General features: G+C 32.1%; 5 protein-coding genes across 8 annotated transcripts in view; 1 reads left to right on the top strand and 4 right to left on the bottom strand.

Moving 5' to 3' along the window:
• Positions 1–521: 521 nt before the first annotated feature.
• Positions 522–9,593, bottom strand: Vps15 (vacuolar protein sorting 15). Of its 2 annotated transcripts, none has more exons than XM_070307902.1 (17): positions 9,451–9,593; positions 8,835–9,015; positions 8,621–8,764; positions 8,286–8,440; positions 8,003–8,193; positions 6,986–7,716; positions 6,471–6,779; positions 5,911–6,294; positions 5,080–5,406; positions 4,500–4,826; positions 4,244–4,409; positions 4,028–4,138; positions 3,731–3,923; positions 3,417–3,564; positions 3,070–3,340; positions 2,644–2,974; positions 522–2,564 (listed from the first exon to the last, which is right to left on the bottom strand). In XM_070307902.1, exons 1-17 carry the CDS (start codon positions 9,591–9,593, stop codon positions 2,348–2,350), a joined length of 4,329 nt encoding a protein of 1,442 aa, XP_070164003.1. In that variant the 3' UTR covers positions 522–2,347. The 2 variants fall into 2 exon arrangements, with proteins under 2 accessions (XP_070164003.1, XP_070164002.1); XM_070307901.1 differs by having other exon boundaries at positions 523–2,564; positions 3,417–3,582.
• Positions 9,594–9,880: 287 nt separating this feature from the next.
• LOC138939821 (uncharacterized) lies at positions 9,881–12,300 on the bottom strand. Of its 2 annotated transcripts, none has more exons than XM_070308017.1 (9): positions 12,113–12,300; positions 11,944–11,972; positions 11,596–11,736; positions 11,331–11,511; positions 11,156–11,262; positions 10,883–11,026; positions 10,569–10,664; positions 10,239–10,469; positions 9,881–10,079 (listed from the first exon to the last, which is right to left on the bottom strand). In XM_070308017.1, exons 1-9 carry the CDS (start codon positions 12,177–12,179, stop codon positions 9,969–9,971), a joined length of 1,107 nt encoding a protein of 368 aa, XP_070164118.1. In that variant the 5' UTR covers positions 12,180–12,300; the 3' UTR covers positions 9,881–9,968. The 2 variants fall into 2 exon arrangements, with proteins under 2 accessions (XP_070164118.1, XP_070164119.1); XM_070308018.1 differs by having other exon boundaries at positions 9,883–10,079; positions 10,569–10,649.
• A 355-nt stretch (positions 12,301–12,655) lies between these two features.
• On the top strand, positions 12,656–15,374 carry Epsiloncop (coatomer subunit epsilon). The gene is made up of 3 exons (XM_070307733.1): positions 12,656–12,810; positions 13,467–13,955; positions 14,062–15,374. The coding sequence occupies exons 1-3, from the start codon at positions 12,709–12,711 to the stop codon at positions 14,368–14,370; spliced, it is 900 nt and encodes a 299-aa protein (XP_070163834.1). The 5' UTR covers positions 12,656–12,708; the 3' UTR covers positions 14,371–15,374.
• Positions 15,375–15,546: 172 nt separating this feature from the next.
• On the bottom strand, positions 15,547–25,459 carry Brwd3 (bromodomain and WD repeat-containing protein). 2 transcript variants are annotated; one of them, XM_070307731.1, is made up of 17 exons: positions 25,376–25,459; positions 24,896–25,233; positions 24,594–24,748; positions 24,086–24,403; positions 23,570–23,987; positions 23,266–23,491; positions 22,682–23,009; positions 22,259–22,454; positions 21,874–22,122; positions 21,578–21,799; positions 21,062–21,440; positions 20,500–20,899; positions 20,168–20,386; positions 19,887–20,067; positions 19,638–19,791; positions 19,445–19,573; positions 15,547–19,052 (listed from the first exon to the last, which is right to left on the bottom strand). In XM_070307731.1, the coding sequence occupies exons 2-17, from the start codon at positions 25,154–25,156 to the stop codon at positions 18,046–18,048; spliced, it is 4,842 nt and encodes a 1,613-aa protein (XP_070163832.1). In that variant the 5' UTR covers positions 25,157–25,233; positions 25,376–25,459; the 3' UTR covers positions 15,547–18,045. The 2 variants fall into 2 exon arrangements, with proteins under 2 accessions (XP_070163832.1, XP_070163833.1); XM_070307732.1 differs by lacking the exon at positions 25,376–25,459 and having other exon boundaries at positions 15,548–19,052; positions 24,594–24,690; positions 24,896–24,986.
• Hook (hook microtubule tethering protein) overlaps positions 25,350–26,288 on the bottom strand; it is a 2,738-nt gene continuing 1,799 nt past the window's right edge. Inside the window, exons 2-3 of the mRNA XM_070308457.1 lie at positions 25,599–25,696; positions 25,350–25,474 (exon numbers count right to left, since the gene is read on the bottom strand). Of these exons, the coding sequence (XP_070164558.1) occupies positions 25,350–25,474; positions 25,599–25,696 (223 nt within the window). The remainder of the gene's footprint in view (positions 25,475–25,598; positions 25,697–26,288) is intronic.

Below are 26,288 nucleotides of genomic sequence, written 5' to 3'. Positions count from 1 at the left end.
CTACTTCCGTGCACTGTTATATGTGCCGTTTCGAAATAGGAAATTTAGAAGATATAAATTGCAATTAACAAAATTTTGTCTTTCATTCTTTATTTACAGAACATTTATTTAATACTACCACAGGCCCTGCATTGCAGATATCACAGATCAAAATAATTGTAAGGAAAATAATAATCGTTTTAATTATAACAATGGAGGAATCAAATATACTTGAAAAACTATAAATAAATATAACAAAATCTTATTCTTTATATGATTTTACGAGAATTCCGTTTTAATAAAATTTTATTTTACATTACTTGAATGTATAGAAATCTAAAGATTATGTTTTTATACAAATAGCTGAGAGAATCCACAAAATATCAAATTCAAGAGATAATTAAATTCTTTCAGATCTTATTTGAAAACTTTACTTTGAAAAATAAAAATATAATATTAAATACATAAAATAAATAATTAAATTTTAATATATATATAAATTTTTTTTAAAGAGTTTAAAATGTATTCACAAGAATGAAGAAAATAATCTTCCTTCTCCTTTCAGATCATCACGGGAAGATTATCATAAAAATAATCAATATTTCCAGGAGATGCAATTAAAATGAAACTAATCTTTTTACTACTGTTATTGATTAGTTCCTCTTTTTGCGTACCTTGGCTCAATTTATGGTTTCCCCGACAATCTTCATACGACAATCGAAATATCGAATATGCGAGCGGACAAGATGGCCCGTATCAGCAATATCGTCAGGGCAGAGGCGGTAAAGAACGTTGGAAGCAGATCTGCAAGACGATAAATCCGGATTCGTATGCATTCCCAGGACGCGTGCCTTATCCTGCTGCACCTGTCTGTCCCTGGTAAAAGAAACTTTCGATCAACCTTATATCTGTTGTGCCAAACGCAAACAAGAACTCGTATCATGCGTTAAAAATATGAATTTATTGTAACAATCTATAGCTTCAGACATTATACATCCACTGATTATGAGTATTTCAGTCGGTATGTTTATATATGTGTGTGTACATGTGTGTCCATATGTGTGATAATATTAGCAAAGGAATATACATGAATATTCGCGCTATTACAAATAGCTACTTACTATAACACATTCACAGTGTAAAGTATGAAGCGAAAAAATAATTGTTTGCATATCGCATTTTCGTACACGAATTTTATTATTGTTTTAGCCTCGTTTTTTGGTCGGTATTTTATGTCAGATTTAAAAAAAAAAGAAAAAAATGATACAAATATCTACAATTTAGTGCAGGATAAGAAAGTTGAACGATATAAATGATCCATTAAAACACAATTTATGGATTAGTATTTTAGACATTTTATAATAAAAGAACGTTCTGCTATATTGCAAAATCAACTTGTCAAAGTCAACTCAGCGCAATTTCGTGTTAAATTTAAGATGCGCAAATGGAAGTAAATATCTGTTAATTTAGATACAGCTATTCCGAAAGCTCGTCTATCAATTTGTGTAATATAGACATTCTAAACTCGTTACATCTCTCTAATATATCAGTAATATTTCAAGTTATCTTTTTCTTCGCTGTCTTTTACGTACAAAAATAAATTATATACATTATTATACACAGTATAATGCAAGTTTATGTTCGATTTTCTTAAAAAATGCACACTTATATAGCGCAATTATAATAACTGGTAATCTTAAATATCATGTATATTACATGTTTTATATACAGTCCAGAGAGAATCACAAGGTAGTACAGCATGGCAACATAGTACATACACATCAATATTTATGATTTAAGAAAATAATAAGAATCATTCTAAAATTGTCCAAGAATAAACTGAACGATGTAAAATATAATTTAAATTGAAATATAATTGTAAATTGTATTTTTCTTGCTTGTATATAATTTATCTATAAAATTATATTAGAAATTATATTTAGAAATTATATTCTCTCTGAAAAAAGAAAAAGAAATTATATAAATCCAAATAAATTGATGTGATTTGTAAAGTTATTTTGAACACAGTGAATATGATATCACCAATTTGCAATGAGTCAACAATAATTACAAAATTATTTAAAAAATATAATTACTAATTTTTGCCAAAATGAAATATTGTGGCATTATATCCATGCTGTTTTATCACGATTCTTCCGACTCTCTTTAAATAAATTATACTATGGTAATTATCCGAGCACAATGCTGGACAATTTGCCTATTGGATTATTCTAGAGAATAACTTATTCCTTACTTGAATCACAATGATTTCGTTATTACAAGAGAGAAATCCGCATTGCACTGTTAAAAAACCTTTTGTCGTCCGAGCGAGGAACTTTGGAATCAAGTATGGGAGTGTGAAAAACAATCATTTCCAAACTTGTATTAGGCCGTCCGTGCTCCCGGTGAGAATGCACATATTCGACATAGTCACGGCAGAGATCGTGTCGTGTTGGCCGGAAGGTGGAGTCTCAGGACCATTTTCTTCTATGTTTCTTCCTCTCGCGTCACTTCCGGATGACGGATTAGAATCATCATCTACCAATACTTCTTGTACAACATTCGTTCCATCTATTAAACGTAAACTATAAACAGAGAAGCGACATCATCGCATAGTAATATGATATATACGAGATATAATTTTATATCTGACTGATTACTGACTCATATGCTAATGAATTCGACGTGAGACCATCGTTGGCAGCAGGCAAAGCAACGTAAGACGTGGTGGGCCTATTAAAATCCCAGAAACGTAATCGCATATCGGTGCCACCGGCTAGGAGGAAGCCTGAGCAGTCGATGCATCCGGCATACATGGCACACACGCTATGACCGGCCTGAGTGCGACTCAACGGCGGAGCATTCGACGCCCATAGAACCATTTGTCGATGGTCAGTCTCCAGATTCCACATTGAAATCTCGTTGTTACCTTGTACCGCCGAGATTATCCATGAATGTTCCGTTGGGTGCGTAATGACCTTTCGCACTCTGGCGCCTAAAAAATATATAAACAGTGTTAAAAAGAATGATAGTATACTAAGATATATTACTTTTATACAGGAATATTGGAAATAATCGGCGGTAATCTACCTGTCGGATGCTTGATACTTGTTATTGGCAATTGAAATCTCAAGTCCCAACAGGTATGAATACCCGAGCTAGTACCGAGAGTCAACCATTGCTGATGACTATTTACGCAGAATGATGTGATAACGCCGTGTTTCAAATCGTTTTCCAAACGCCATATTGTCCCAGGACACCGCAAATCCCAGCCTACTAGTGATCCATATAACGAAGCATACACGAGAACCGATTGAGAGCCGCAATCTAAATATTGCAGATCAACGGCACATCCTTCTTCCTGTTAAATAAATCACAAGCAATAACTCTCTAAAACACTCCCGTCTATCGAATGTTTATATTATATCTCATCTCACCTGAAGGTCCAATTGACGAGTGCCAATTAGACTCATTTTACTAGAATTTGACTCAATCCGAAGTACGAATACCGTTCCGGATGTGCTCGCCGAACTAGCTAAAGATTGCCCTTGGTCGCACACAGTTAAGCCAACCAATGGGCCTCCTCTGTGCATATATGTTTGCCTATTTAAAATGTACGACATCAGAAAGTAAATACTATTACTAGAATAGTTTGGGGTTTGAAACTTGAGACTGATATAATTATCAAGCGTAAAAAAAACCAGATATTTTTTATAATATACACAATTGCTCTGAAAGAAAAAAGATATACCTAGAACGATTAGCGATGTTTCGTCCTTCCATTTTACTGGCGTCCCAAATTTTAATACATCCGTCGGAAGAATTACTTGCAAATAAACTGGTATCCGGTATCGAAATCAATCTATTCACCGCGGCTCGATGCTCGTGAAGATGCGCGACCGGAACTCCCCGGGGTCTCCAATCCTTTGGCATTGACGTGGAGCCTTTCAGTCAATATCGATAATAAATAAAGAAGCATTTTTCTCGTAATAATCTTATAATACATAGACATGATATATAATTTATATAAACTACATATTTTATTTACCGGCTTCGCAGACATTATTAGCCCAACACTTCGCTCTTAATATTGCCGTATGTTGTTCTTGCTTTCGACACGTTAATTGCCGTACTTCCAATCGACATGGTGCGCATCTATCTGTAAAATCATCAATCTTGTTCAATTTATTTTTCCAAAGAAATCCTATAAAAACTATTTCAAACAAATCAATATTAACTCAATATTTTCATTAATTTCACTTACACTGTATGTAGGACCGTTCATGGAGCGAATGATCGTTCATGAGAGAATTAATGCTGGTCATATCTGACAGACAATGATGAGGAGATAAATGAATATCTCCGCTATGTATGCTCTGACTAGGACTACCACTGCTTCCAGTCATGTCTGACATTTTAACGATAGCATGCTATTGCACACACAATAAAATGATAATAATTATTGTAAATTAGCACAGAAAAATATAAAAAGCATAGAATTATCGATATGACTTCATTACCTGAGCATTGTCTTGAGCTGCAAACATTGTACGCCATTCCTGATTCATTGTTGCATATGTGCCAACGGTCTCCGATATTCTTCGATCTAATCTCTTGAAAGGTGGCAAAGTCAAGTCTCCTTTCGCATCGGGATATAATACAACGACATGGTGTCTTATCCTATCCTTTACTGGACTTAGCTCCAGCTTGCCATCCACACGCTTTACAACATTTTGCTTCGTGTCAACGGAACGGTATTTATTGATCTTAATCAAATGTGGTTTCATGATCAGCAATTGATCCTCAACTACCTCTGTCATCGATTCCGAACTCAGTCGTCTAAAAAGCTGAAAAAGACATGTTTGTGAATTTTTTTGCATTTTTTTTATACGCAGTAATAAGGACTATCAAAAAATAATTTATAACTTTATTCAAATTTCTTTCAAGACATACATGATAAATACATAACGCACATTTTTTTACATCTTTGTTTTAATATTTATATTAACAATATACAATATTAATAGTTCTATTGTATAATAATAGAACTTCTTTCATGTTATTTTGAGTACATACACTAATATAATCGACATTACTTACGTTTCGTAAAGACGTACTCATATCGTTATATTGTGGTGGCACGACACCCATCACAGCTTTCGCTCTGACTGTCTGTCTTTGTTCGAGTACCTGAAACAACTCCTCCACATCGTTATACTTTACTACAGAGTCATACACTATTCTGGATATGGGAGAAATAAGAGCCTCCAGCAATAAAATCTCCTTTTCTATCTGGATCAACGAGTGCTTCAAATACGGTTGAAGCATCGTCTGAACTTTACACTGAACATCTACTACGTTCAAAGTCCTCGCCGCCGCGGATATAAAGCCGACGGTTGCATGACGTATCCATAAATTTGGATGAACCTATAAAGAGTATATGTATAAATTGATTGTATCAATAAAATACAGAGTAATATATATCGTGTCAATAAAATACACAAAAAGAGTATTTCAAATCAAACTTTTTTTACACAACCACAGATTTTCTTTTACAAATCCAAACTTAAAATTGTTTTAACGAAAATTAAAGAAGTCTACTATTTTTACTGAACATGATATATTCGTTGTATTTTTAACATTAAATACTTTAATAATTTTCTAAAGCGCAAATTAAATTTTTCAAAGACAAATTTGTTTAAAATAATATCCTGAAACTTATCAAATTTTTTGCCACTTAAAAATTCTTTATCTTTAAATAATCACAACATCAATATCTCGGTTTAATAAAAGAGAAACATAATTCTAACAAAAAAATCCTTTATAAAACAAAACTATTGGAAGAAAGAAAATGTTACTAGATAAAAGTACATAACTAAAATTACATAAATTTATCAAATACTATCACATAATGATACAGATAAAACATACCAGAAAAACCATAGTTTCTGATAATAGTTGATAGAGAGCAGATTTATGCAGCAGACCTAATTCTGTAAGCGTTGCCATAGCATTTATGGCCTTTGTGGTTACAAATTCTTCAGGATCAGATAGGCCTTGTTGCAGAAGTGGCATTAATATAGGGCTACTATGCCAACCAACATATGCAGCCACACCCACTATGCATTCAAAGAAGGAACCTCTCAATTCTCTGTCTTCTTTGTCATTTAAGAATGTGATAACATGACTGAGTAAAATATCGTTCGCCTTTTGTTTGCCAAAGAATACACATAATTTATTTATTCCATTCTCCATCAAAGTCTGTTTCACTAAATTTTGGGGGTCTGTTAACAACATTGAAACTGATTGTTGGACCTAAATAAAAACGAAAAATATGAAAAAAATTAACCAAGATAAACCAAGATAATTTGATGTGATGACAATATGTGTTTCAGTTCAGTTGGTCCAAACAATAAAAATTCTATGAATTACATTATTTTACTCTATTATAATAGAGTAAAATAATGTAGAAATATGAAAAATATATGTACCATTTCATGCAAGGTTTGCAGTTCACTATCGTAACTGGGCTTTGGTCCCTCTTTGTTGTTCAAGTTAGACAGATGAGCATTCTCTAGATAACGTAAAGCGATATGTGCCAAATGTGCAATATTTTCCGCATAAGCTGCCCTAACAATAACCGCCTCATCTTGGGTTATATGTGCTAAACCTGGTAGAATGTATTCAGGGAATATATTCACATCCGAAGATGGTATCGATTTCACAAGATGTAAACACTTTGTCAAAGTATGTATCGCCGATACTCTTACTCGCGGTGCCGGATCGTGGACCAGATGGAACTACATAAGAAAAATTATAAGAATTATGTATCATAATTAACAATATAAAAGAACACATACAATAATTAATTTAATATCATACATACAGTAATTCATCTAACATCCAAATATTTTTTAATTAAGTTTATAAATATAAATTGGTAAATAATATTTATTTTAATATACTTCAATTCAAAAAATTTGAAAATTGGTACAATGATGCTTACAATGTAAGGTAATATTCTGTCAAGAATTGTCTCATCGGAAACATTTTCAGCTAGCTCCAATAATATTTCTAAACTATATAATTTAGATTGCGAGTGATGCAATCCTCTTATACAAGATGTAACAAGTTGAGTTATGATAACGAGTCCTTCTAGAATGTCAGTCAAAGCCAAAACTGGTTTCTGGGATTCTTCATCGCACATTTGTTTACAATCCATGGATGTTTTAAGTTCTGGTTCCACTTCTACTTGACTTTCAGTGCTAACATCTTGAGTTGTACTCTTCATGTCAAGTTGATTTAAATCGGTCTTATCGGAGCTTTGATCGCTGTCGACTTCTACCATAGTGTTTTCCTCGCTGTGACCAGAATCGTCCTTAATCGATTCTATGTTACTTTCGCATTGGCTAGATTTTGTTTCTGTAGATTTCATTTTCGTTCGTTCATTTTCTTCTGCCCTTAATATACTTATAATATTGCCAATGTCCTTTTTTAATCTAGTTATTTTTTCATCTGGTGATAAAATCGGAGCGGCGGAAAAAATGAGCATATAAGATTGCAAAAAGGAATAAAAATATTCCGGAAAAATAATACTGCGAGCTTGAGATAAATAAATTTCAGCACTCTTCCTGTTCAATGGATTTCTCTCGAGCATTGACCTAAGCAACTCTCGTATTCCTGGGTCATCTATACTGTCCAAGTGTTTGTTCACTGAATATTCATTGTTCCTGTATGCTTGGTTTCAATATAACTTTAATAATTAGTGAAATTTTTTGCACTTATTATATAAGACTGGCTTTTCTGTTATATATTCTGTATAGTTCATAATTATTTCATAATTATTTTTTATTTGTAACTTGAGAAACAAGAGAAAAAAAAGATTTAAGAACAGTAACATACACAAATACTTTAAATTTATGTAAATATTAATAAAAATAAAGTTTTATAGTTTAAATATTAAAATAAAATAGTATTTCTAAAACCAGTCCTATCAATAGCAATTAGATTAAACAATATATACCTAACAGCTGTGAAAAATCAAATGGTGGATGTCCTTCATTATATAATTCTGTTAAAGCACATCCTGCAGAAAAGATATCCATCATGGGATGTAGATCGCCCGTTTTTACTTCTTGTTCTGGCAATAACAATGTATTGCTTAATTCTGAGGATAATGTTTTCACAAATCGTTCAGGTGCTATGTAACAAGTTCTGAAAATATTAAAAAGTACAGATTATATTATTTACAATTAAAAAAAAGAAATTTTAATGAAGCTTAATAAAAGCTTTAAAAAAAATTTTACCTTCTCCTGGAAGTATCAAAGAAGTATGAGAAATCTGCAGGATTATCTTCTGGTAAATATGTTGGTTTAAAACTAGCAAAATCTGTGAGTAATACCCAGTTCCAGCTAGTTATCATAATGTTTTCCAGTTTTATGTCACCGTGGCAAACTCCAAACTATATATATAAGAGAAAAAAATATTTGTTTAATTTTTGAAAATTATAATTGAAAGACTTTATTAAAATAAATAAACAACTCAGATAAGAACTAATAAAACAATAAATGATTTAAAGAATTTTCTTGATTCTTTATATGCTATTTTGAATAGCTACTATCTTTTAAATGCTTAATTTTACCTTATGAACTTGATGAAGAGCATACAATACTTGGAAAGTAATCCACTTTTTTTCAATGCTTGTTAAAAATGGTCTAGTGCTGATTCTGTCATACAGAGAATATTTTACATATTCTCGCATTATTGAGCCTGCTTTTTCTGTAAGCTAATCCAAACATGCAATTAATTCTAATTCCTATAAAACTATACATATTTATTATTGTTATGATGCTCACAATCATTCGTTGAAATGGTAGGCAGTTGACAGCTGAGGCTAGTTTTGATCTAATCTCCTCGAGCTTGTCCTTATAGGTAGATAATGGCAATGTTGGATCATGAATTGCAAATACTTTTACAACTATCAGGCCTTCCTGGCTGCGAGCTCGAGCCACTTTGAAAAATCTAGTACTTCCTAAGCTATAAATGACAAAAAATTTTGTAAATCAGCAATTAGAGCTTATATTTTACTTAATATTTACTTAATATTTTATCTCATAATTTTATCTTATCATAAATAATATTTCTATAAAATTTTTCTACATATTGCGGTATCTTGACATATTGTTAATAATACATTAATGTACATAATATAAATCACACAAGAATCATGAAATGAAGAATTATCAACAGATAGTAGAATATCATGTATGTTTTTGATAATGTTGTTCGTAATATTATTATTAGTCACAACATAAATAATTCGTACGTAAAATTATTGTAACGTAATAAACTATCTTTATTATAAAATAGAACGCTTCGATATGAATCGACTTGACAATAATTGTTCACATTATATTCTACTAGCAAAATGTATATATACGTAAAATGAAATGATTTGATAAATGTACTTACTTTACATCGAACAATAAATCGCTATGATCCGTCAAATAATGTTCTACTGGAAATATTTGACTGGGCGCGATACCCACTAATTGATTACCCATTTTGCTGCTAAGATAAAGTTTAGACAAAACTAATATACTCACTCTCGGCATCCATTTTTCCCGATTTTTCGCATCTTGCAATGTAGCCAATCCCAATCTCTGATTTGAGAATCTAGTACTTTTGTCACTTGTAAAATGTACTCCCTATAACCTGCAGTACTTTAAATAAGCGCGAAATTTCAAATAAGAGAAACAGTTTTGTACCATTCAATGCCACAAATTTTGTAATATTTATATAAATAGTTTTGGAATTTTTATTTAATTTCTCTCTCAAAACAGTGTCTTAAATAATGTTTATACTAATAAGAGTTATAAATGTCATATTTTTGTAGCTTTTATATAAAGAAATATTAGAAAAAAAGAAATAATATATTTCAAATTATATTATTTAATAAGATTTAATAACTTGGTCAGTACAATATTACATTAATAATAATCTCCAAGTCTTAACACAGATTCTATGCCACCAAATATTATTGTAGTCTGGTGGCTGTCTATGGTGAAAATCGGCTTGCTTACGCCGATACTTCCCATTACCTGTGTTAAAAATGATTAGAGAAATGAAAAATCGTTTTATTGCCACCTTTTTAAAATATTAATTAAATATATTTATTATATCTAGTAATGTACAAATAATTTCTTTTCTTTTTATCTTCTTGTAACAATTTGAATCTATTTAATGTAATCAGGACAAACCTTCTTTTCTCTTAAACTAATCACTTCAAGTGCACCAGTACCAGAGCCTCCAGTCAGGATAAGATTACCATGGGGATCCCCATCAAAATATTGTACTGCATAAAGAAATTCGCCGTTCAAAGTCGACAATCTGTTTTGCGGATTTATCGTTTCGATGAGTTTCGCGCTCATCAGATCCCATATTTGTAGACTATCACGCACTACCCAAGAGCCTGTAAGGATGCGCGTTTCCTAATAAACAAGATATATGAAGAAGTACATTTATATAATATAGAGCTTTCATTGGTAAATGTAGATATTAATTTATCAATAAGAGACAAAATATCTTACACATATATCAATGGCATCACCGCATATATGAGGACCTTTGATTACCCTCATCGAACCAGTCGAAACTCTGATATCCCAAATCTGGAAATATAAAATCTTCTTTCAATTCAATTGTTTCATTATTTTTAAAAATCTTTTGATTTAATTTAAAAAATCATTTATCTATTTGCAATAATATCATCTATCTAAATAAAAAAATATCATAAAATATTTATTAACATTTATTAATGTTTAAAAAATACTTTTAATTATATATAATTAATATATATATACATATCTTATATATACATATATATACATATCTAAGAACTTACTCTAACAGTATCATCCCATCCACCTGTAATAATCAAATCAGGATATTCATTGTGAAACCTTGAAGCAAATATCCTCATTCGATGAAAGTTTGTAGCTTTACTTTCTATCAAATCTTCTTCATTTTTTTTATACTCTAATATCAACTAAAATAAATTTATATTAACATTAAAATATTTTTATGTATTTTATATTTCAATAAAAATTTATAGGTATATGCAAATAACTTAATTTATCAATAATTATAATTGACAATGAATATTTATAATATTAACTTTAGTGTTTCGTGCATCATAAAGGCGAACAGTTGCATCTTTACCACCAGAGACCAAATAATCTCCTGTGATACTCACATCTATTGTATTCACTTCATTTTTAAGCTCTGCATAGATGAATTCAAATTGAAAAATAATGCTACATGTAATGCAATTATGAACATAATTCATTTACCAAAGATAAATCTAGAAAACTCTTTAGTGTGTGTGTTACACATAAAAATATTTCCACAGGCACTGGAAGCATAGAATATGTCTTTGTGTACTGGATTAAATCTGCAGCACATGACTGGCATTGAAATTTCCAGACCAGATTTAAGTATAGCTGTTAATTCACCGGTCCTACCATTCCGGATCTATAAAATGTTGTATAATAAGAAATAATGTCAGAACAATTTTAATTTAATCGTATTTCATTTATATTATAAAATAATTATCACCTGAATAGCACCACTTCCAAAGCCTGTGGCTATAAATTCACCAGTTTTAGAAAACCGTGAGGTATAGAGACCCTGTAAGTTCTCAGCAAAGCGTATTTCATATTGTTTTTGCAACTTCATATTTTGGGAAATGTCTACATCCTGTTTATAAAAAAAAAACACTTCAACAAAAAAAGTCTAAGGGTTTTTGTAACTAATATTTAAATAATCTTATAGCTTCACAATTCTCATAATTATAATAATGATGCAGCTATTAGATCAATAGAAAATGTTAATCATTAATAAATATTAATTTAGAAAATGTTAGTCATTAGTCAATATTTCTATATAATTATGCAGAATTCTTACCTTCTGCCTTTCTTCATTTTTGCGATCCTCTTTGATGAGATTAAAATAGAATATAATCAGATACTTTAATACAAAGAAATGATAAACTGACATATAAATATTGACTGCAAGCTATATAATTGAAAAAAAATAAAAAAGCTGATAATTAAAATTAATTAAGAAATAAAACCTTCATTATATTTGTCAAAATATCTGCGTCCATAACGTTGCTGATCTTTTGATTCGGTAGGATCCATGTTCTTTCACAGTTCTAAATATTTAATTAAAAACATTTTTTTCTTTTGTATAATTATTAAACATGCTCGCTCTTAAATAAATTATAAGACTTGAAGATGTGTGTGTCAGTGTGTGTGCAAATCAGCATCTTTAAAAATTGAAGATAATCATAAATTTAGGCTACGGTCGGGAAAATGCTACAAATGCTTCGAAACGTTTGATTGACCAATCAGGACAAAAAGAGTAAATATTTCTTTATTCTGATTGGTTAATGCAATACTTCGAAGCATCTATAGCGTCTTCTCGACCGCAGCCATAGCTTCTTGATATCGCTGCATCTCAATAAATATGAGTTTCCTTTCTATCATTTTATATGTATATCTAGTGGATGTAGCACGGACACGCACCAAGTGGCAATTTAACCGACAGTATCGAAGCGTGGATACGTATTTCCTAAAAGTGGATGTAATGGCGCTACTGTATATACAGGGTGTGGAAAACGTCCCACGAAAAACCTCTCTCAAACTTTTCTTTACCACAAGTGACAAAATGGCACGTCAGCAGCAGGATGTCGATGAGCTTTTTGACGTTAGAAATCACTTTTACATTGGCAATTACCAGCAATGTATCAACGAGGCGCAAAAAATCAAGGCAAAGTTGATTCTAATTTATATTCCTCTTATAAACGTAATGTCATGTGTTACTTTTACGTTTAGATTTTTGACATGAATGACAGCTAGTATTCCTCTTAACAGACGCTTTCCGCCTTGCAATACCAATCTTTTTCTCTGGAATTATTTTCATTTTTAAAGTTAATCATGCACAGACGTGATATATTTATAAAGTTTTATCTTTGGTGCAAAAACAAAAGCTTGAGTATCGGAGATTTATTAAAATATTTGAATTTAAAATATATGTGTGCTACATGTATATATAATGTCATTCTTCCAGATTTAAAGATCCTCTTAAAGTTTTTTATAGTTTTAAACAGACTTTCAATAATCTTAACAGAAATTTTATTTGCAGCGTAATAATCAAGTAATTAATGTCGAGACTCTAAATATTGGAAGCAAGTCAAACAAATAGAAGATAAACTATAAATCACTTTTTGCTTGATAAAAAATTAATCCTTTTTAATATAAATTCGTATATAAAAAAAGTATAGCACAATTCGAAAATATATTGTATATGTACATTGTTTTAATAATTTATTAATATATTGTTTGATATTCTCAATAAATATGAGAATTCTGTTGCAGAGTTATAAATGCAAATTGTTTTACTTGATTTTGTTTTTTTCCCTACAGCCATCCTCTCCAGAAGTGACTATGGAGCGCGACGTGCTCCTTTATCGCGCCTATATAGCACAAAGAAAATTCCGTGTGGTGTTAGATGAAATCAACAATTTATCTCCATCAGAATTGCAACCATTAAAGACCTTAGCCGACTATTTCGCCAATCCGCATCGTCGCGAGGCCATAATAGCTGAACTTGACAAGGAAACTAGTCATCCAAATTTCGATAATCATAATTTCCTGATCGTAGCTGCGACCATTTATTATCACGAAAAGAATCTGGAGGCTGCTCTCCGAATATTACACGATGTGGATCATTTGGAATGCATGGCACTGACATTGCAGATATATCTCAAAATGGATCGTCCAGATCTGGCCCGTAAAGAGCTAAAGACGATGCAGGAAAAGGATGATGATGCTACTTTGACTCAACTTGCTCAAGCATGGGTAAACATTACTAGCGGTGGTGACAAACTACAAGATGCTTATTACATCTTTCAGGTGAGAAAGGATTAACTGTTTATCTTATATCAAACGGTATTTTATGCTAATATTTTAATTTGCTTTACTAAAAGTGTATTGTCTCACTATGTATAAACTATTTCAGGAGATGATTGACAAGCATTCTAGTACAAGCATGTTATTGAATGGACAAGCTACTTGTTTTATCGGACAAGCTAAATATGAAGAGGCGGAGACAGCTTTGCAAGAATCTCTCGATAAAGATAGTAATAATCCAGATACATTGATCAATATGATTGTTCTTTCCCAGCATATGGGCAAACCACCAGAAGTGGCGAATCGATATTTAAGTCAGTTGAAAGATTCCCATTTGGAGCATCCTTTCGTCAAGGAATATTTGCAAAAAGAGATAGAATTCCATAGACTTAAGGAACAATATTCATCTTCCGCCTGAGTTCCACTCAACAGATTGTGGCATTCTGTGGGATAGGCTTGATTGAGAGTCTTGATTATAAATGAATCCAAGCAGAGACTAAATAAATGACTCCATTGATGGCCTCCAATGAGTAAAATTTATTCTGCTTAAATAAAAGAACTTTTAAAGTTGCAATATTGAAATAGATTCTGATATAGTTATACAGTGCATTTCAAACTTAGCGGACTTTAATTATTAAAATATACTTTTTGTTATTGTTTTATTTATGTCGAGAATGGAATGAATGTGATCACGCAATATTGATTCTTAGAAGAATTCGTGATCCAGTTTTCAAAATGATGTGCATATACTGGGATTCCATAAACATTCTAACAATTTCTTGTAGAATAAAAAATAATGCGCGAACTTACGCACACACGCGCACACATACACACATACATACATATACATATATGCATATATATACATAGGAACATCTCTCTTTTATAGATATACATTATAATTATTTTTCAATATTGAAATATTTCGTTTTTATATTAAATTAAGTATGTTAACGGAAAATAAATACGGATATAGAAAAGTTGTATGGAAACAATATAGACTTGAAATTGTAAGAATGGAATCATATGTGACTGAAGAAATCGCGACTTCTTTTATCCATTTTCTCCTAATATTATACTCTCATCATACATAATCAATACATAACAAAAATATGGCTGCCATTTTATAAAATTATAAATTATCCAAACTAAATAAACATTATTAGCAAGTTTCACATGGAATTGTCTCTTCGTATAATATTCGTATTATCCATTTAGAAGTGTACAGATAAACGAATTAGAATAAAATATTTCATACATTATAAATATACATAAGCCAAAAGAGAGAGAGAGAGTTACCTTCTTTTACTTTTTAAATTGCTCCTTGATTCTTGTAAATATCCTCAAAACTATCAGAAATAAGATCTTCTCGTTAATTATAATCTATTAATAAACTTGTAAATATATTTGTCTCACATACATATGTGTATAAGAAACATTTATTTATAAATTTATTATGCATGTATATATACACGCGCATTAAAAAATCTTCTGAAAAACTTAATATAAAATTTATGAAATACTTTATATTATATAAATAATCAGGTAGTTAATATAAATAAACGATTAATTTTGAAAATTACATAAGTTAAATTTCAAAACAAAAATTTGCATAAAAATTAAATATACATGTTAATTACATGTAGAATTTTCAATAAAATTGAGAAAAATTGACGTTTTGTTTATAAAACTTCCAAAGTTAACGGCTAATAATACACAGATAGATACATATATAAAACAATTTAATCTTTTTTATTGGTGTGACGGTGGGTTTCAAAGAACCATATTATATATAACAAAGCACGCTGAGATTTCACAACAGAATAAGTCAAACTATACATAAAATGTAACTGTCTTCATATTAAGTCCTATGTGTGTTCTCGGCAGAGTTTATATACACGAAATTATATTACTTCTGAATCATTATCTTGCGAAGTATATCAATTATTATATGATTAATAGAATGAGACCAAAGTTAACATCGTTAAATTAATATTAATCAAAGGCTGGATACATCATCGAGTCTATATGTGATATGACTCTCTTATTTAAGTCATTAAAAAAATATCAATTACAATCCTAATTATATTGATAATTTATATTATCAATTTATATTTTATATATTTGATATTCTTAAACTAATATCACAATGGCTCGAGATAGTCAAGACTTTTGATCTTTTGTGCATTTGTCTTGATCAACGATGTTAGCTGCTGGTGACAATAATTGTCTAATCATTTACACAACTATGTAATGCGTAATCGATTCAAGTTCGCGTCATATAAATCTGGAAAACGTCTATCTGCCTTCATGAAAAATTCTAAAATTATGTGACCATGCGGGGCTCCTTTTATTATATAGATCCATAACAGATATACAAACTATATCAAAAATCGTTATTTCACACGCAGTATTATGGATTATATATAAAATTTATGTTATCTGTTATGTAACATAAAATAATCAAAGAAAAAAGAAGAATGATACGAGAATTAATACAATGTATATTTACATACAGAGAGGCAGACTTGCGTTTTTTTACCACGTGTGTCCTAAACTTAAACAAAGTTGTGAGAAGCGAAAACAGTGATGAAATTCCAGAATCAAAAAAAAGAAGGAAGAAAGGGAAAAAGAAGAGAAGAAAATAATAAAGAATATTTTCTTGTACTCTCCCTGATATTTTCCATCACAATCAGTAAAATAAAATTTAATTCTTTATATGCTAATAACAAACTACTACTTCTATTGCAAATGTCACGTTGTTTAATATAACTTTAAAAACGCTAATTATAAGTCCAGTGTCCAAAGAAGAAATTATTGCATATGTAACAAACTGCATAAATTTTACCCGGGCAATATACGGAAATTGAATTATATCTAATTACTATTACATTTACATTTCACTGTGTGTCAAGAATCTTTCATATAGATAAAATAAAATACTGTTTCATACATGTTCTTAATAACTCAGAATATGTAGAAAATCGTATAAAGTTTTTCTATAGATAAACTCTCAACGAACAATTATTACAATGATATATTATGAAGACCTGTAAAAATAATAACTTGATAAATTTCACAAGTGCATTGTATAACTTATTATTTTTACGAAACTGAAAACTATTTTATAAAATAAGATGATTTTATACAGATTCTCTTTTTATTGTCATAACATAAAAATTGTATTTATATGAATCTTAAAACTTTCGAAATCATGGAAGCAATTGCCACAACCAAACGAGAACTCATGTCTTTACGCGAGCAAGCCGCTCGTCTTTCCACATTTACAAGTAACAAGATAATCATTATATCTGTACAATAACGCGATTATATAGAATTCTCTATATAATTTTCTCTAGAGCGAGTGAAACTTTATATACAGTAGTTGTCTAATATGAATTCGATTGAACATGTCATATACAAGATGATTATCAAGATACCGAAAATATCGTATGTCTGCTTATAAAATTATTTCCGCTTGTACCATTATATTAGTATGTATATCATTTGAAGATGTAGACAAATATAAAAAGAAAAGAATACCCGCTTCAAAGAACTACTTTGTAAAAATAGAAGTTCTTCATAGCAGAAGCATTCAATATGACACTATAGTACATGAATTTTTATATTTTATATAAATAAGCCAAACAAGAGTGCGCCGAAAGTAACAGATATCATATCTTGTTTGGAACTCTAGTTCTTACAACTTTATTTTCGAAAACCGTACTATAGTATCGAAAATTCCTATTGCAATTACATATTATGAACAATGTGTAACAATGAAAAAATAAATATAGAGATGGAGAAGATGAACAAATTGAAAACTCTCTTCATCTTCTAAGTCCATTCTACTTGTAGCTTTATTGATAAATGCTTCGAAACGAATCAGGAGGAAAACTGCAAAAATTTCCATCCTAATTGGTCAATCAAACATTTCGAAGTATTTATACGCGCTATAGTTTACATTTTAGCTTTTCGATTGCAATGTGACATATTGATCTGAGAATGCGCGAGATGATACGGTCTTTATCAGGATTTCTATGAAACAGGTTCTTTAATATACACACGACTTCTACTAACATAGAAGATGTCGTTAGGGTGATTCTAAAAGATAAGCACGCGCGCGTGGTGTCATTTTACGTATACGGCCTCTACTACTTATACTAATGCCAGGTTCCTGTACGCTGTCCTCGTCGCTCTCCTCAGCGTAAGAGCGGCGCTTGATCTTGCGTCGGTTTCTTACTGGCACCCCGTTACTGTCATCGCTTTCCTCCTTATAATGAGGACGCTTTCGACCCGCTCGTCTGCTGCTGTACTGTTGCCTCGTATCCTCTGAGTCCACGGAGCCGCGCTGTTTTCGACGGCTGGAGCGCGATGACCTGAATTGTACTTTATATGAATAATCACTGTCTTCAGAATCTTGATTATTGACCTCGTGCTGTAACTGTTTCTCTTCCTCATCTTCCTCTTCCTCTTCTTCTTCCTCCTCGTCCTGTTCTTCATCATCATCATCCTCGCTCTCGCTCTCGCTATTTTCGTTCTTTCCATTATTAGGGGTGTGTTTTTGGTTTTCCTTGCTCTCTACCACTAATTTTCGCGATCTAGTATCTCTTCTGACAAATTTTTCTTCTTCACTTTCCTCTTCCGTGGAGTCTGGTGCGACAAATTGCTGTTCCTCGTCGTCTTCCTTGTTCTCTTCGTTATCATTGTCATTCGCCTTGTTCTTCGCAACGTATTCATCATCATCATCATCATCGTCGTCGTCCACAATAACGTTCGATTTCACTTTGGATTTAGATTGTTTACTATTCTTAATATTCTTGCAGCGATTTTTGCGAACCTGCTTACCCCGACCATTGAGCGTATAATCATCCCCAGAATCGGTATCGGCACTAACACTAGGCACCACCGTCCTTGCTCTAGTTCGTCGGACAGGGGCACTGTCACTACTATCAGTATCTGTCGTTGCCTCTGATTCACTAACATCACTATCACTGTTCTTTGACTTCTTCGACACGGTTGAACGGCAAATCCTCAGTTTCAATGTTGGTCGAGACGAGCTAGATCGCTTCGTATGACCATTCGTCATCCGCGAGGGTCCTAGAAAGGGATCAAAATCAAATCAAAATTAGTAATTTAAAATAATTTGAATCAAAATAATAAGGATAATCGACTATAACTAGTTTATTACAATAATAATTTTAATTTAATGGTTATCAATTTTAGAAACTGTAAATTGTTGTAAAAGATATCTCTAGTGAAAAAATTTGCTAAATTTTGGTTTGTATGAACAAAGTACAAATATGGTTAATAAGAGAAAAAGATAGTTATAATATAGCTCGTTCTTCAATTCCGCTGATCTTATTAAAATATAGTCATAATTTTATTCCGAATTCAACTTATTCTTACAAGTTTTACTCAACACTTTCGAGTGCAAAATCCAATAAATTTCTTTCGCGATAGAGTGAATTTAGAAAGATACATGGGCATACCAGGTGTAGATACATCAAAATTCTTCTTTTTCTGATCTTTACTCGATTCCTCATCATCGTTATCGTTATCGCTATTTACATCATCTTCATCTTCATCATCGCTTGGAACAGGTTTCGATTTAGAAGATCCTGCAACAGTTAGCGTTTAATTATATTACATTTATATAAAGTAATACGACACACAGATGCTTACCTGTACCATTACTTAAGTTGTGTTTCCGTTTCTGTTTTCCTTTTCCTTTTGCTTTCGCATTGTCGTTACGTCTACGTGCCGATTTCCAATTTAAAAGTATCCTACGCATATGTTCTTCGAACATAGCCGATAGTCTTACTGTCATCGAATATATCTGAATAAATAATAAAATATTTAACAATGTATCGCACAGAACTATGGAGTAACTATGTAAAGTATGTAAACAAAGCAAAAATTGTATTAATTTACCCTCGAACGTTTGTTCGTATTAAAATTTCTACTATTTGTAAATATTAATTTCATGTCTTTGGCAAATTCCGATGGTGTTTCGTAATTGCCGCCTAATAAATCCTCTTTGACAGTACGCAAGTCCATTGGTGTGTCTATTATCTGATAATACTCTGGATGTTCTAATCTATCAACTGGTTCTCTGCAAAACGATTTTTCATATGATTATATTTTCAATATGATTATATATTCACAAAAATAAAAAAGAGAAAATGATAATTTAAATTTTCGCCACATCTTACCTAAAAGGAATTGAATCTTCACATTGCCATAGACTCTCCAATAATTGACGACATGCTAATTTCCAGTCTTGTGAAATTTGTTGCGAACGTAAATTTCTACTCGATGATCTTAGTTTACTTGTTGAAGGTTTGTTTTCTATCTCTGTCTCTGATTCAGAGGAATGGTATGTATCATTCAATTGATGATATACTGCTGGAACATCCAAATCAGTAGGTTCCCTGCATAAGAGAAACATTATTATATTATATAACATTCATCTACTAGTATAGAATGTAAAGATTATACAAATTTTAACTTTTGCACTAAATGAAAAAAATATATATTTGCTTACTTTATTATGCGCAAACATAAGTCAGTGACTATTCTCGCCTTTTTTACTATATGACTATGAGGTTCATTAAATTGTTCAGCATTCGTTGCCAAATATCTAACATCAAATTGCGCCGACGTGATTCTTCTGTAGAAATGATTATCAAAACGAGCTTTTATAGTCGACAAATCGATCGGATATTCAACAATATACGCATAAGTCGGATAAAGACTGAGATCCACTGGTGCCACAAATGGTTCCGCGATTGCGAGGCTCATCACCTGATCCAGACCTCGTATAATTCGACGACAAGTCGCTTCTCTATCACCCATGGGCCATTCTTCCGTATGGGGTTGATACAGTATCGCTTGCCTTTCCTCCGGTAAGACGGGAACCGCACCACCGATTTCCATCGGGATTCCTAAACAAGTATAATTAATGCATATAGTACAAAATTAAAGAATCTAAAGAAAAAAGCGAGATAAAAATATTAGATCAAAATATACATCTTTATACTCGCTTTTTCGATTAATTCAAAAATAAATATTTATTTTGATAATCGCGAAATAAATGACGAGCTTACTATCTTCATCAACAGGCTCGAGATCCCAAGGACTCATTCGTTCGTATTCTCCATTATCCCATCTGACGCGAAAGCACATAAAAAACGATTCCGTAAATTCTTCATCTAGCGGCTCCATCCCAACAATCTGTCCCATCCACCAACCGTCGTCGATCATACAGCGAAACTTATCGCCTTCGGACCAACTTCGTGCCAACGCCGTATCAAAAGTTTGACGTAACACCAGGAAATCTAACACATCAGCCATATCGTGATATTTGATAGTGAAATTCTGTCCGGTAAGTCGACCGTCTTCGTCCATTAACGCTAATTTCAAGCAACATAAGCGAGGCGGTTTAATTTCATATTTAATACCCACTACTTTTACAAACTCTTGTGCCTACAATATAAATATTTTTTCTAATTAGTATACATATACGCGCGTGTCTATTCTATTTAAGATTTTTTTTTTAATGTTCCGTCCTATATAGTTAAAAACCTCCTCTTTTTTCATCCCCTAAAATAAAGTAAACATACCCTAATATTCATCTTGGTCCATGGCTCGCACCGTGGACTAAGCTCATAAATCTTTTTATTCCTAACTGCATCTAAATAGAATTTTTGACCTTGTCTGAAATATACTATTTCATCGCCCATCTGCGGATAATAAGGGGCTTTCCTCGGTATTACTTCAGTAAGCCATTCCGAAGGGCGGTAAACGTCAGGAACTTCACAAGTACCGTTAGCTATTTGTACTCCCTGTTGGATAATAAAATGATAGTTTAAACAAAATTCAAAATAAATTAAAAATAATATAAGAGTTACAAACTTACCTTTTTCTTAGGACGTTTACTGCGTCTTCTATCAACATCACTCGGTGGTGTGACAGAACGCTTTTTCACGGGTTTGCGTTTGCTACGTTTAGGTGGTTCTAAATTCAGTCCATGATCCGCCATCCAGTCTGAATATTCAGTGCTCGAGTCTGTAGTAGTGCTATCGGAACACAAATCTTCCTCATGAGCAGTAGAATCATTACTATTGGTGCTGGCTGAACTCGCTGATGTGCCAGTATTATCAGGATTCTGTAAAAATGCACAATATTACGACGCTTAACCAACTAAAAAATTCTGAAATTTCCTATTCATTATTATACAATAGCAAATAGAATTGTCTATGAGTTAATACTTATCAGTATTAAATATCGCTTCTGTGAGGTACCTCATATTCTTCCTCCTCCTGTTCTTCATCACGCGTTGCTCTGGTTCTATAACCGTGTCTAGTAGTTCTATTACGTTTGCGGTTTATGGGTCTACTTCCTATATTGCCTTGATTAGTGGCAGTGCTCGATGTAGGCTGCGGTCGCCGTCGCATTTCTCGTCGCCAGTTTTCTAACTCCATATCTGCCATTGCGTGACTTTACAAATAATGTACAAATGCGAATTAATGTAAAGGTCAATATATATTTCTTTTAACATTAATATTAGCAGTTTATTTAATATGTAATCACATTAATGTTGATCTGTATATCATAAATAAATTATTAATAAATTTATTTAAAATTATTTCCTGAGATTCTCATTGCTGTATAATTATATTATTTGTCCAATAATATTATCAGAGAAAAGCAATATAATTACTTACACCGCTTTAATTTGAGTCTTTTTGATGGCAGGTTTCATGGGACGTGCAAGAATAGGTTTATTCCATGGTGTAGTGTTATCCCTCTGCCAATTACCGCTACTTTGTCGGACACCTTCGACATTTCCCTCTCTCCTCAAACCAGCTCTACTACCACGAGGACTCGCTATTTGACGAATCGGTTGTTCCGCGATATTCTCTCTATCATCACCAGCACCAATGACTTCCCCATCTGCATTGATATTTTGTCTCTGAGCAAGAGCCTCAATCAATCGATCAATGTTCGATCTTGGCTCTTGTTCTGGAAGGCCTTCTATAACTTCTTGCATCCCTATTTGATATAAATTTGTACATATATATATATATATATATATATATATATATATATATATTCTTTCAGCAAAAAAATAATTTATATAAAAAATCTTAGATATAATTAAAAAAATTAAAAATATAAATGCAAAAAAAACCAAGTACAATATTGTCCTGCTATTGAAAACTCTTCCGTATATAATATTTTTGTTTCAATTGTTAAGACAGTTCAAAATATCTTGTTTTGTATAAAGTATCGAGCATGTAAATCTTACCGCCAGCACCAACTGCAATATTTGGTACCAATTGTTCGCCCCTACAGTTTTCTCTTCCTGGTACCAATCTCTGTAGCGCCGGTGGATAAGGATTTCCATCCACATCAACTAAAAACGGCGGAGGCATTAAATGTGGCGCAGTTTGCGTTTGTTCGTCAAGAACATAATTATTTGCATCTCTTATTAAGGGCCGGTAATCCGTATGAAAGAATAATTCTATTGGTATCTGAAAATAATTTAGAAGATTAAACACTCGTATAAAACAAAACAAAATATATATAAATAAAACTGCAAGATAGTTTACAATTTTTAATTTTTCAGCGCCAGATCCAAATCCATACATCAAAAGATGTCCATTAGAATCTGTCGCAGCAAGCATTGTACCATCAGGCGACCATTTTGCATCAAAGATAGCGCAATTTCCTTGACCTTCAACAAAATTTTGGAAACATGCTATCGGTTCCATGTTTAACACATCCCAAATTATAAGCTGCCCATCATGACCAGCACTGAGTATCAAACGAGAATCTATTGGATGTGATTCCAATACAAACACCTCGTCCTTATGTCCTCGCAAAACTTTCATCAGTTCACCAGATTTAGCATTCCACACTTTCAATGAGTAATCGTTCACTGCTGTTATAACGTATTCATCGCTCACATCCCAACAAACCATAGTTACTTTTGCTTTTTTGCTTGTATCATCGTCTGTTTCTGGTTCTCTGTAAAAGAAAAAAAAAGAAGAATAATTTCAACATGCTATGTTATTAAACTGATGAGTATAAAATCTTTATAAAAAGAAACTTCGTTAAAAACATACCCAGGAAGCTTTGTCGTCATGAGCAGCTGCTTATGTACCCATTGTTGTTGCTCAAAATGCCATACATTCGCAGTACCGTCTTTAGAACCAGAAATAAATTTTAAACCGCTGTGAGCCCATTGAATACTATCTACAGTATCGGAATGCGACTCGACTTCGAGGACTCTGCGTGGTCCTTCGTCCCCTAACATTGTGTAAACCCTTACGTGATGATCTGCAGATCCAGCTGCCATAAATGCACCTCCAGGACTGAAAGAGGCACAAATCATTTGTGCTTGACCAGGTCTCATTTTCTCATGATATTGAATAGGTTTTGTCCTGCAACAAATTACATATCGCACACTATCGTTCTATGTACAAATATGTATTGAATATATTATATTGTTTTATTTTATTATGAAAATAATACAATACATGTATTACAAATGTAATACAAAATATTGAGAATAATATATTACAGACAGAATGATACTTATAAAGAATTATTTTATGACTAAATTAAACTTACTGAAATACCGCTCTTTCGTTCGACTTCTTTGTATGAGACCAAAAGGCCACTGATCCATCAGTACTAGTAGAGACCAAATAGTAGACACCATTACATTCTATCGGACAAAAATTTACAGATGTAATCATGCCTGTATGCCCCATTAAAACTGCCACCTAAAAGAAGATATATATATATATATATATATATATATATATATATATATATATAATGTATATGTATATAAATTAAAAGAAAAATATAATTATCGTATATAAAAATGAAAATAATTTTCGCTTAAAAAATATTTTCGTTTTACTTACAGGTGACATTGTCTGGAAACACCAAACTCTCAATACTCTATCTAAACTTCCTGCCGCCAATAAAGTATTATCAAAATTTACTGCAATGTCCATAATTTCGGCGGACGGGCCTCGAAAAGTGGCGAGTAAACGTCCATCGACTGAACTCCAGACTTTAACAAGCAAATCATCCGCGCCAGTTATAATATATTTACCAGTGCGATCAAACAATACACAATACACTGCGGATAAATGACCCAGTGTACGCCGATATAAATTCATCTTGCTGTAAAACTTTGTCGGTATTGCCTGTCTTCGACTTAGGGGACCAGAATTTTCACGTCCCTGAAGTACACGTACTAGTGGGCAAAAACATATACACATAACAAAATTATATATTGACATTTTACAAGGCAGAAAAAAAAGTATCAGAAAAGTGCCAATAAAATTGCATATATAGCAAGTATATTTGCATTCAATTGCCAACTCTTAATTTCTTACCTATATTAGGCACTGACAAACTACCAGATAATTCCAGGAAGGGCTTTCCACCGAATCTTGTGGAAAAATCGACAATGCTGTATACACAACGTGTGATGTCTACAAAAATAAAATTTAGTACATTATATACAATGTTCACATACTTATATACTATTAAAAGAAAAAATTCTATTATTGCAATAAAGAATATAATTAATAAAAGACATTTATTTAATTCTCATACCTTCGTAGGTACGCAGCAAAGATTGTTTGCCTGCACCCAAAAGCGATATCGCTCCAGGGACACATGGCGGCACTTCTTTCTCTAACACTGGTCCAATTCTGGCACATATTTGCAGTAAATGATTTGATCCGATGTGTGAATATTTTTTTTCCTAAAAAAATTGTCACAATAATAAGCCACTATGTAAAATAATCCACAGATAAAATTGAAGCATTTAAAAAGCTCTTTTATACGCTACATAAAAATTTTCATATTATGTAATATTTGTAAAACTGATATTAATATCCGCAATATATCGAGTATTTTCTTTTCGACATTATATGGTACTAAATCTTCATATCAACTTGTGAAATTAGTTACGCATAATGCAAAAAATACTACTATGCAAAGTTGAAAATTAATGTTTCTTAATTATGCTAGCGATAAACATTGAAATTGGGAAATTAAAATATCGCGTTTATTGTTCGCGCGCATAATTCGAACGGCCAAGTAGTTCCCGCGGCCGACCAATCGGCGTAGTCCATTCGTCACGCGCGAGACCACTTTCTATAAATATAAGCCGTGGACCTCTACATATATTCATTGATCAGCTCACGCGAAATGGCCGGAAGTGCGCTACGATTGGCTAACGGACGGCGGTAGTGGGGGAAGAGGCCACGGCGAACGTTCTACGCGAGAGAAAGAGAGAAT

This window comes from Polyergus mexicanus, unplaced genomic scaffold, assembly GCF_030449975.1.
Source record: "Polyergus mexicanus isolate NDT 795.1 unplaced genomic scaffold, iyPolMexi1.0 SCAF_15, whole genome shotgun sequence".
NCBI classification, from domain to species: domain Eukaryota; kingdom Metazoa; phylum Arthropoda; class Insecta; order Hymenoptera; family Formicidae; genus Polyergus; species Polyergus mexicanus.
Note: the sequence above shows the minus strand (reverse complement) of the source record. Positions and strands in the feature narration are given on the sequence as shown.